This window comes from Mustela nigripes, chromosome 5, assembly GCF_022355385.1.
Source record: "Mustela nigripes isolate SB6536 chromosome 5, MUSNIG.SB6536, whole genome shotgun sequence".
Classification (NCBI taxonomy): Eukaryota; Metazoa; Chordata; class Mammalia; order Carnivora; family Mustelidae; genus Mustela; species Mustela nigripes.
In genome coordinates, this window is record NC_081561.1 from 10842754 (window position 1) to 10855034 (window position 12281).

Sequence of the window (12281 nt, forward strand, 5' to 3'; positions counted from 1 at the left end):
AGGAGGAGAAGGAGGAGGAGAAGGAGGAGGAGAAGGAGGAGGAGAAGGAGGAGGAGAAGGAGGAGAAGGAGGAGGAGAAGGAGGAGGAGGACCTAGTACATCTGTAAATAACTCTTTTGTCTGGTTTCTGGTAATCCCACAGCTGTAGGGATATGTATGATCATGGCATAGAAGTAGGTCCCAGAGAGTGATTTTCTAATCCCAAGTCTTGATCAAAAATGTGGCACTGCCCTCACTTCTCTGAATCTCTGCTCAACATATTCTGGTGTGCTGAGAGGGGAATAGGATTTAGGGTGGTGAATGGAATCATGACAAACATACTTAAAAGCATACAATTCAGAGTAGGACTATAGGAAGGGGGAAATACCGCCTTAGCAGTGAGTTCCGCTGTATAGAAGGCTTTTTTTAATCCTCTTCCCTTAAGCTGTTGGAGAAAAGTTTGCTTCAGAGGGTGGATGGTTCAATCTAGTACAAATCTTTGCCTGGTTTGAGATCAAAGAAACATCCCTTAGAACTCCGTAGTGGCCCTCCCCCCTCACTGTGCATTAGAAGCCCCTGGAGAGCTTTAAAAAGCCCTCTCTGGGTCCCCGCTCCGGAGAGAGTGATGTACTGGGTCTGTGATGGGTCTAAGGCATCAGGGGTTTCAAAGCTCTCCGGGTTTTCCTAATGTACAGTTAAGGTTGCCAGTGGATTGGTTTGTCCATGGTCTCCAGCTGGGCTGCTTTGGGTTCTTGGCTCCAAAGTGAACCAAGTTTCTAAGGCTCCCTCCTCTAAGATTTTTTTCATTACGAACTCTTCATACTACGTGTTCAATTGAAAATGTCAAACTATGCTCACAGGATTATTTTTATAAGCCAAAATGGTCTAAAGATGGCCCTCCCTTTTTTTGAATAAACATTCTAGGAGGGTTTATATGAGTTTACTTTAAATCCTACCAATCCTAGCAACTTAATAGGAATGGGGATATACGTTCCTACAGGAAAACAAATCTCCAATCAGCAGGAAGCTTTTGGCAGAAGATCGGCCTGAAGCATATATACTGTACTAACTTACTTCTGGAGCACTTTCCAAATTCTGCATATTCTTTGAATAGTTTTTCTCCAGCCTCCTAGATGACAAAATTGCTGCTGTGTTGGGGAGGCCCATTTATCTCCATCTTTAATCACTAGCCCCTATATAGGACTTTTTGGCATCAATCCTGGCCAACTCTGGCCAGTATCTGAGAACTTATTGGTACAACCCTCTAGCAGTAGGACTTGATTCTGGAGAGTTCTAGATGGAGGCTTTAGAGGTCTACCTGAAATGTTCTAGAAACCAGTCTCTAAAACTATTTTGTTCTGGTAAAAGATTTATGAAACTTTATTGAATAGACAGTAGTTACAGTCACAGAAAGTTCCATTATTGTTTCTTCTCTTGTGTACATGGTTTCCTGGTTTGAAAAAACAACCGCATTTCTGACCATGGCAGAGTCAGCGTCCGACACATCCCTGACTGATGTTCTAGAAGACTTCTTTGACACAGCCTTGGTAAGGAAGCAAGGACAGAGACCATTGGTAATTGGCAGAATCTTCAAGTTATTTATAAAACTTGTTTTCTAAGATGTGGGTTTTGCCAATACTCTCATATTTTATTGAAATACATGAAAAAGAAACCATATATAACCAATGCTATAGAAAAAAGTGATTTCTTTTCATGCATACATTATTCAACTATTTCAGGGAGATCAGCTGATTTTAATAGTGACTGAAGGTCAGATAGGATTTATTTCTTTTTCCTACTAATGAAAGTCCACTCCTGCCTATTAGAGAAATATCAAGTCTAATGAATTAATGTTATAGTTGATAATGGTTTATAAAATAATACAAGCTTTACTTTTTCTTTCTAGATTATTTCCAGGAGTAGTAGTAAAGGTAAGTATATTTATAACTAAATTGACTATTTATTAGAATATTCTGGTATAAATATTCATCTAAATAACATGTAAAAGTAAAACATGTTTCAGTACTTGGCTTTATTGGCCTCCTACCCCGGGTTGTCCTGTAGTAACAGATTTTGTTATAAAGTATGTCTTGATTTGCCTGAGGTCCATTTTATTTTGTATTAAATATTTTTAATGCAGGACACCTGGGGGGCTCAGTTGGTTAAGTGTTTGTCTTTGCCTCAGGTCATGATCCCAGGGTCCTGGGATGGAGTCCTGGCTGGGGCTCCCAGCTCAGCAGGGAGTCTGTTGCTTCCTCCCTCTCTGCTGGTACCCCTGCTTATGCGCTTGTGCACGTTCTCTCTCTCTCTCTCTCTGTCAATGTTTTAATAAGTTTCAATGTAAGTACAGTTGACTTAGAGTTTTGGGGGTATAATATAGCCATCTGACAATTAGGTACATGACTTAATGCTCTGTCGTCTTATAACATTATTGCAGTATTGTTCATACTCTCTGAGAAGGCATTCTAAGAAAGAAGAAGAAAGAAGCAAGCCTTCTGTACTGTTTACACAGCTATATTCAGGATAACTTACTGATGGGGGGTGGTGGGATGGAGCAGACCAATGATCCCCAAGCTAGGCAGCCGTTCGCTGCCAAGTCCGGGCCTTAATCCGCAGCCTGTATAGTGTGAGGAGCATGGTGGTCGGGTCAAGGGTAGTTATCTCAAGCCGTACCAGCTGTGCACCAGAGATCTGTACTAGTTCCCTGCAGTGGGGGCTTCTGGGCCTTACTTAAGGGACAGTCAGTCAGAATGAGACTGCATATTCCAGCCAGGACACCCCTTCTCCATGGGGCATGGAGCATGGAGCCCTGAGGCAGGTCACGGCGCGAATACAAACAAGACTCGGAGTGGAGGCCAGAGATGGAGTTCATGTTGTTAGCACTCCTCCGGCTGTGCTTCTCATCTCTGACTTTTGACAGGAGGTTTGTAACTCTGGATCCCCTTCGTCTCTTTTGCCGATCCCCCACCCACCTCCCCTCGGGCAATCACCTTTGTCCTTTGCATTTAAAAATCCGTTTTGTTGTTCATTTATTTTCTGGATTCCACATAGAAGTGAAATCATGGATTTCTGATTTGTTTCACTTAGGGTTAATGCCCTTAGGTCCATCTGTGTTGTAAATGGCAAGATCTCATCTTTTTATGTTTGAGTTCCTGTCCATAGTATCTACCATATCTTTTCCCATTCATCCACTGATGGACCCTTGAGTTTCGCCCGCCGCTTGGCTGTTACAAATAATGCTGTTATAAACATAGAGGTGCATAGATCTTTTCAAATTAGTGTTTTCACTTTCTTTGAGTGAATACCTAGTAGTGAAATGACTACATCAAAACGGTATGTGTAATTTTTTGAGGAGCCTCCATACTGTTCTGGGGGCTGTACTGGTTTTCGTTCCCAACAACTGTCTACACATGTTCCTTTTTCTCCACATCTTCACCGACATCTGCCCTGTATATACCTGCCTCTTTTGTTGTAGATTGACTAGGAGTTTCTCTGACCTCTGTTCTGTTCTGTTGCACTAGGTATATATTTTTGTGCTAGTAATACCATACTACTTTGATTACTGTAGCTTTGTAATATGGTTTGAAATCTGGAAGCACGATACTTCCATCTATTTTCCCAAGATTGCTTTGTTATTTGGTATCTTTTTTGGTTCCATACAAATCTTAAGATTATTTGTTCTGGTTCTGTGGAAAATACCATAGGTATTTTGCTAGGAATTGCATTGAACCTGTAGATTACTTTGGGTAGTGTGGACATTTAAACAATATTCTTCCAATTCATGAGCATGGTATATCCATTTATTTGTATTTGTTTTTTTTTTTTTAATTAATGTTTTACTGTTCTTAAAATATAGGTCTATCCCCTCCTTGATTAAACTTATTCCTAAATATTGTAATGCAATTATACATGGGATTATTTTCTTAGTCTTTCTACTAGTTCATTATTAGTATATAGAAACACAACAGATTTCTATATATTGATTTTTTTGGGGGGGGTACCCTGAAAATTTGTGAATGTTAAAATTTTTTCAGCTTCTTCCCTTCTTAAAAAATTTAATTTCAATATAGTTAACAGTGTTATATTAGTTTCAGGTGTACAACATAGTGATCTAACAATTTTATACATTAGTGCTCACCATAAGTATATTCTTAATCCCTTTCACCTATTTCACCCATCTGCTTGCCCACCTCCCCTCTGATAACCATCTGTGTATTCTCTGTAGTTAAGAGTCTATTTTTTGGTTTGTGGGGTTTTTTTTTCTTTGTTAAATTCCACATAGGGGTGAGATCGTATGGTATTTGTCTTTCTATGGCTGGACTATCTTGCTTAGCATTTTACTCTCTAGATATTGTTGCAAATGGCACAACTTCATTCTTATGGCTGAACAATCTGTTCTCTGTGTGTGTATATATATATATGTGTGTGTGTGTGTGTGTATATATATATATATATACACACATACATACACATGCCACATTTTTTCCATTCATCGGTGGACACTTTGGCAATTTCCATAAAGTGGCTTTTGTAAATCTACTGTAAGCATAGGGGTACATCCTTAAAATTAGAGTTTTTGTATTCTCTGGCTCAATACACACTAGTGTGAATACTGGCTGATAGAAGTTTCTGAGGAACCTCCATACCGTCTTCCACAGCAGCTGCACCAGCTCGCGTTGCCACCAACAGTATGAGACAGTTCCTTTATCTCCATATCCTCGCCAACACTTGTTTCTTTGTTGATTTTAGCCATTCCAACAGGTATGAGGTGATATCTCATTAGTTTTGATTTGTACTTTCCTGATGAGTGACATGGAACATTTTTTCATGATGAGTGATGTGAGCATCTCTTCATGTGTCAGTTGGCCATCTGCATGTTGTCTTAGAAATGCCTGTTCATGTCTTCTGCCCATTTTTCAATTAGGTTATTTCTTCGGTGTTGGGTTCTATAAGTTCTTTACATATTTTGAATACTAACCCTTTACTGGATATGTCATTTGCAAATATCTTCTTCCATTCAGCAGGTTGTCTTCTAGTTTCATTGGCTTATTTCCTTCATTGTAGGGAAGCTTTTTATTTTGATGAAGTCCCAGCAGTTTATTTTTGCTTTTGTTTCCCTTGCCTCAGGAGACCTATCTAGACAAACGTATGGCTGATGTCAGAGACCTTAACACCTCTGCTCTCGTTTATGGTTTTTATGGCTTTTAGATCTCAAATTTAGGTCTTGAATCCATTTTGAGTTTATTTTTGTGTATGGTGAAAGTAATATGATTTCATTCTTTAGCATATAGCTGCCCAGTTTTCCCAGCACCATGTGTTAAAAAGACTAGACTAACTAGATTATCTTTTTTCCCATTGAATAGTCTTTCCTGCTTTGTCAAAGATTAAGTAACCATATAATCATGGGTTTGTTTCTAGACTTTCTCTTCTGTTCTATTAATCTACATCTCTGTTTTTGTGCCAGTACCATACTTTTTTGTTTATTATATTATAATGTGGAAACTGGCATTGTGCTACATACAGCTTTTTCAAGATTGCTGTGGCTATTTGGGATCTCATGTGGTTCAATACAAATTTTAGAATTGTTCTAGTTGAGAAAAATGCTGTTATTATTTTGATAGGGATGGCATTAAATCCGTAGACTGCTTTGGGTACTATGGACGTCTTAATATTCTTCCAATCTATGAGCATGAATTCTCTTCCTATTTGTGCCCTCTTCAATTTCTTTCCTCAATGTTTTTTAGTTTTCAGAGTATAGTTCTTAACCTCTTTAGTTAAGTTTATTCCTAAGTATTTTGTTTGGTACAGTTGTCCATGGGATTGTTTTCTTAAAGTTTCTTCTTTGTTGTTTCTTTATTGGTATATAGAAATGCAGTGGACTTCTGTACATTGATTTTTATATCCTACAACTTTACTGAATTCCTTTATCAGTTCTAGTTTTTTGGTGGAGTCTTTAGGTTTTCTATATAGAATATGGTCATCTGCAAATAATGTATTTTACTTCATTCTTACCAATTTGGATGTCTTTTTATTTCTTTGTTGTCTAAGTGCTGGGGCTAGGACTTCCAGTATTGTGTTAATAAAAGGTGACCGTGGGCATCCTTGCCTTGTTCCTGACCTTAGGGGGAAAAGCTCTGATTCCCCCATTGAGTAATGATGTTAGCTGTGGGTTTTTCATAAAAGACCTTAGTTATGTTCCCTCCAAACTGACTTTTTGAGGGTTTTAATCATGAACAGATATAGAACAAACATTTGACAAAGGACAATGTCTATTAAAATGTTCTTTTATATTTCATTTATTTGTGACCCTGAAACACCCTTATATCCCAGGAATACATTTCACTTGATCAGGGTGAGTGACTTTTTTTTTTTTTTTTAATGTATCTGTGGTTTTTCTTTTCTTTGCTAATTTTTTTTTTTAAACTTCTTGTATTAGAGATAATTGGTTTGTTCACTCCTGTGGGTGTATGTGGTATCTTTATCTGGGTTTGGGATCAGGGAAATGTTGGCCTCATAGAATGAACTCGGAATTCTCCTTTTTGTTTATTTTTTTTAAAGAATAGTTTGAGAAGAATAGGTATTAACTCTTCTCCCCACACCCTCATTTTTTAAATGTTGGGGAGGGGGAAGCGCAGGAGGAGGAAAAGGAAAGATGGCAGCAGGGGTAGGTGGAGAGAATCTTAAGCAGGTTTCATGCCCAATAGAGAGCCCACCGCCAGGCTCAGTCTCACAACCCTGAGTTCATGACCTGGGCTGAAATCAAGAAACCCAGGTACCCTGTTTTTTCTCCTAAATGTTTGGTAGCTTCTCCTGTGAAGCCATCTGGACCTGGACTTTTGTTTGTTGGGAATTTTTTGATCACTGATCCAGTTTCATTGCTGGTAATCAGTCTGTTCAAATTTTCCACTTCTTCCTGATACAGTTTTAGAAGGTTATGTTTCTAGGAATTACCCATTTCTTCTAGGTTGTTCAGTTTGTTGGCATACACTTTTTAAAATCTCTTGTATTTCTGTGGTGTGGATTATTTCACTTGTGACTTTAGGTGTGGAAGGATTTTTGTTGCTGTTGTGTTGCCGTTTGTGAGTCTAGCTAGAGGTTTATCAATTTCTTTGATCTTTTTCAAAGAACTAGCTCCAGGTTACAGATTTTCTTTCAGCACTTTGAATACATCATATCATTCTCTTCAGGCCTAGAAGTTTTCTGCTGAAAGATTGGCTTGTGTGTGTTTCCCCTCAAACATATATAACTAGTTTGCTGCTTTTAAAATTCTCTTTATTACTGCATTTTGCCATTTTTAACTGCTGTCTCAGGGTGGACATCTTTGGGTTGATTTTTAAAAATTTTTTTTTGTTTTTGTTTTTGTTTTTGTTTTTGTTGGGACAGCTCTATGCCTCCTGGATATGGACATCTGTTTCCTTGCCCAGATTAGGGAAATTTTCAGCTCTACTTCAAATAGATTTTTCTGCCCCCTTTTAGTTCATCTCCTTCTGAGATCCCTTAATGTGATTTTGATGGGATTACTGAGCTCCCTAAGTCAATTCTCATTTTGCCTAATTTTTTCTCACCTGCTCAGTTTGATTACTTTCCATTATTACCATCTTTCATGTTAATTCACTCCTTTCCTTTCTTTAGCTGATTGATTTCATCTAGTATATTTTTAGCCTCATTGTGTTCATCTCTGGTTCTTCTATCTTTTAAGATTTATTTTAAAGCGTGCATGTGCACAGTGAGGGGAGGGTAAAGGGAGAGGGAAAGATTGTCACAGGCATAGTCAATGCTGAGCACAAAGCTCAACACAGGACTGGAACTTATAACCCTGAGATCACAACTGAGCCCAGAGTCAGACATTTAACCAACTGTGCCATCCAGGAGCTCCTCTGGTTCTTTTATTTTGACTTTAAGATTTTATTAGAGTGCTCACAAGCAGGGGGAACAGGAGAGGGAGAAGGCTCCCTGTAGGGAGACTGATGCAGGGCTTGATCCCGGGACCTGAGATCATGACCTGAGCCAAAGGCAGACACTTAACCAACTGGGCCACCGAGGTGCACTCCTCTGGTTCATGTTTTTGTTTATTTTGTTTTTGTGATTTTTGGGGGTGTGTGTATATATGTGTATTTAATCTTTGTTAATGGTTTCTCTGATATCCTCTGCTCTTAAATCCATTGTATATTTTATGATCCTTACTCTGAATTTATCAGCCATATTACTTATATTCACTTTATGTCTCTTTTCATAGTCTTTTCCTGTTCTTTAGACAAAATGAGACTGGACTGTTCCAATTTTGTGTCTGTGTGTGTGTGTTTGGAAAGTCTGCTCTGTCTCCTGCTTGTAAAAACAATAGCCTTTTGAAGGAAGGGTTCTATATTTTCCTGTGGTGCAATGTCCCCTCTTCACTAGAACTTGGTGCTTTAGGTATCCCTTATGTGTTGTGTGTACCCTGCTGTTGTGGGAATTCACCTTTTTTGTGTGGGAATCCTTGGTGTATAGTATGTTTCTCTCCCTTCATTTCTGGGGCTGCTCCCTCCTCCCGGCCATGAATGGCTGCTGTCAGTTTGGCTCTCCACTTCCTCTCCACCCTTCTTATCCTCTCCAATATGGCCTCTTCTATGCCTTTGTCGAGTTTGTTGTGCCTGTGTTCAGCTTGTTTTCTGGGTTATTTGCTCTGTTGAGTGTTAACAATTTATATCTGTGGGAGGAGGTCACTTAGGGTTTTCTTACCCTATCTTCCCTATGATGGTAAGAGTCCATATACATTTAACGTAATCAACAGGTATGTATTGGCATTTTAATTGTTTTCCAGTTGTTTTTTAGTTATGTATCTTCTGATTTCTTCCCCTGTGGTTCTTTTTTTTTTTTTTTTTTTTTAAGATTTTATTTATTTATCAGAGAGAGGGGGGAGAGAGCGAGCACAGGCAGACAGAATGGCAGGCAGAGGCAGAGGGAGAAGCAGGTTCCCTGCTGAGCAAGGAGCCTGATGTGGGACTCGATCCCAGGACACTGGGATCATGACCTGAGCCGAAGGCAGCTGCTTAACCAACTGAGCCACCCAGGCGTCCCTGTGGTTCTTTTTTTAAATTAATATTTTATTGATCTATTTGGGAGAGGATGAGGGAGAGGCAGACTCCCTGCCAAGCAGGGAACCTGATGCGGGGCCCAATTCCAGGGCTCTGGGATCACGAGCTAAAGGCAGTTGCTCAACCAACTGAGCCACCCAGGTGCCCTTCCCCTGTGGTTTGAAGGGTTTTTTTTTTTAGGGTTACACTTGGATTCCTTTTTCTTCTGTGTATATGTATCAGGTTTTTTAATTTATGATTATCATTAGGTGCATATGTCATCTTGTGTGTCATAGCAGCCTTTATTAAGTTGATAGTCACTTAAGTTTGAACACATTCTAAAAGCACCAAATTTTTACTCCATCTTCCATGTTTTATGTATTTATTTTGCATCGTCTTATTTTTGTCTGTCCTTGACTGTTTTTTCTGTAGATATAGCAGATTGTACTACTACAGTGTGTTAACAAACTGGTTTTATAATTGAATCTACTATAATTATAGTTGTTTTACCTGTGAATTTTGTCCTCCTATAACTTTCTAGCAATGGCCTTTTCTTTTCACTCAAATAATTCCCTTTAACCTTTCTTGTAAAGCTGGTTTAAGGGTGATGAACAGTCTTAGCTTTTGTTTGAGAAAATTTTTATCTCTTCTATTCTGAATGATAACCTTGCTGGATAGAATATTCTTGGTTATAGGTTTTTTCCTATTAGCACTTTGAATATATCATTCCATTACCTTCTGGCCCACAATGTTTCTGCTGAAAAATAAGCTGATAGCCTTGTGAGGTCTCCCTTATATGTAATGGTTTTCCTTTGCTGCTTTTAATATCCTCTGACTCCTTTTTGTCATTTTTAGTATTTGTGTCTTGGTGTAGACCTCCATGGGTTCATCTTGTAGGATTTCTCTGTGCTTCCTGGATCTGGTTGTCTGTTTCCTTCTCCAGATTAGGGAATTTTTCAGTTATTTTTTTCAAATAAGTTTTCCACACATTTATCTTCTGGGATCCTTACAATGTGAATGTTACTGTGGTTGATATGTTGCTGAATTCCCTTAACCTATTCTCAATTTCTACTTTTTTGCTGTTCAGCTTGGTTCTTTTGCATTACCCTGTCTTCCAGATCACAAACTGTTCTTTTGTCTCCTCTAATACACTATTGATTCCCTCTAGTTGTTTGCTTTTTGTTGTTGCTTTGTTTTGATTCTTGAATTCATCTGACTGATTTTTTTTCATATTTTTTATCTTTATTGATCTCACTTTGATCCACTCTTTTCAAGTCCAGTGAATATTTCTATGACCATTACTTTGAATTCTCTATCATATTTCTTATCTTCATTTCTTTTAGCTCTTATGCTGTGATTTTTGTCCTGTTCCTTCATTTAGTACATATTCTTGTTTGTCTTCTATATGTGAAGGAGGAATAGCTGTATCCCCTAGGCTTGAAAGTTTTGTGTAGAAGTTCAGTGGTTCCCTGTAGTGCCATGCCCTCTAGTCATCAGAACCACACAAGCTGGGGTATCTCATATGTGGGCTGCATATACCTTACTGTTGTGTCTAGCTATGTTTTCAGCCCAGTTAGCTCCACAGGTCTACTTTGCCTCCTGTGGATACACTGGGCAGGGTTTGATCCATGCAGCATTGAGGGGCCTGTGTAAGTCCTCTGTGGGTTCATAGGTGAATAGGGTCAGTCAGTCTGGTGGTCTGGAATTAGCCTCTCTGTGTGAGTGTATCAGATGACCAGTCTTTCTCCCTGTATAGCTCAAAGGCTTTCATTGGTGGGTGAGGATGGCAGTCAGACTAGGTATGTGCAATCAGCCTTTTTGTTGCAAGTATACCTAAATGGCAGGGCTTTCTCCCTCTGTGATCAGTGAAAAGGCTTGGCTTCTAGAACTGTGGGCAAACTGGTGTGTAGGATTATTTCCTCCTCTCTAGGGCAGTAGTCTCTTTGGAGTGGTGCTGGTTTCCCACTGGGGCACGTTGCATTGTGTGGTGGGGTAGGAGTCACTTGTAAGGATGGCTGTGAAGACGGGTGGGTTGGATGGGGCAGGTCTGTAAGGGAGCACTGGGGGTGGGGCATGTGGTTCTAGCAAGACTGGAGGAGCGTGTTCCTGCTGGCTTTAGTAAATGTCCAGCTATGTAAGCTGAGGGACAGGAAGAAAAATGGTGCCCACCAACATTTTTGTTCTTAGAGAAGTCTCCTAAAGATTCCTGCCCCTCTTCCACATACTGAGATTAGTAAATCAATCTCTTTCGTGTATGCCTCAGGTACTTTTAAAACTGCTGCTTTTATGTCATGTCTCAGGACAGGTTATTATGCTGTCTTTTTGTGGGTGGGGACTCTTCCGTAGAATTCATGTTCTTTTACTTTTTTTTGTGAACAGTCACATGCTTCTTAAATCTTCATTTCCTGAAGAAAGCACTTCTTAAAAAGTCCCTTTTCTGCTACCTGGCAGTGTTCCTCTTTCCCTTTTCTAAGGCTCTATTTGTTTTCTTTACTATGTAAATGAAAAGAGGACACCTGATAGTTGCTAATTAACAGGTACATAAATGTTTTAGGATCCTCTGCTGTCCATCTGGGCTGTGTTGAAATCTTCAGGCTTCAAACTGGCAGGCAAGTTGTTGGCACAGCTCCTAGTCAAACTTTTGATTTCCAGAGATCATCCAGCAGTATCAATGTGGCTTTTTGATAGAAGATGAATCTTTTTTTAACTTCCATTTTTCTGGTTTGGGGCTCATATAATCTTATGAGTTTTATGGGGCGTGAATATATGACATGTGACAAAAAAATCTGTATATCAAAATTGCGCCTTTGAGCCTATGAAAGTAATGTTCATACCACAAATGTTTTCACTTTTTATATCTGTACTGTAATTTTATCTTAATGTGCATAAATGAAATCATAGTGTAATAAGCAGGATAATTAATCTATAAACAATATTATATAGTAATTAATATTGATAATTATAATAAATATTAATAGTATTAGAATAAATACTATTAACATAATATATTGCTAATATTGATATACATAATTAATAATAGGATAATCACATACCCATTTCTTTTCACTATGTACTGACTTAAAAATAACTGAAGTTTCTCCAGTTAATGCTATTTAATAAAGGTTCAATACTTTGTTCAAACCCTGCTTTTGTTAGCATAATATCTTTAAAATTTTCACTTTTGGAAAAATATACAATGTGAGAAACAACAAAACTACAGTAGCTCTCCTTTCTATATCTGTCACTCAG

General features: G+C 38.6%; 1 protein-coding gene across 1 annotated transcript in view; it reads left to right on the plus strand.

Annotated features, from left to right (window-relative positions):
- SYCP2L (synaptonemal complex protein 2 like) overlaps nucleotides 1–12281 on the plus strand; it is a 130811-nt gene that overhangs the window by 14984 nt on the left and 103546 nt on the right. The window contains exons 7-8 of the mRNA XM_059401499.1: nucleotides 1422–1526; nucleotides 1886–1910. Coding sequence (XP_059257482.1) covers nucleotides 1422–1526; nucleotides 1886–1910 — 130 coding nt within the window. The remainder of the gene's footprint in view (nucleotides 1–1421; nucleotides 1527–1885; nucleotides 1911–12281) is intronic.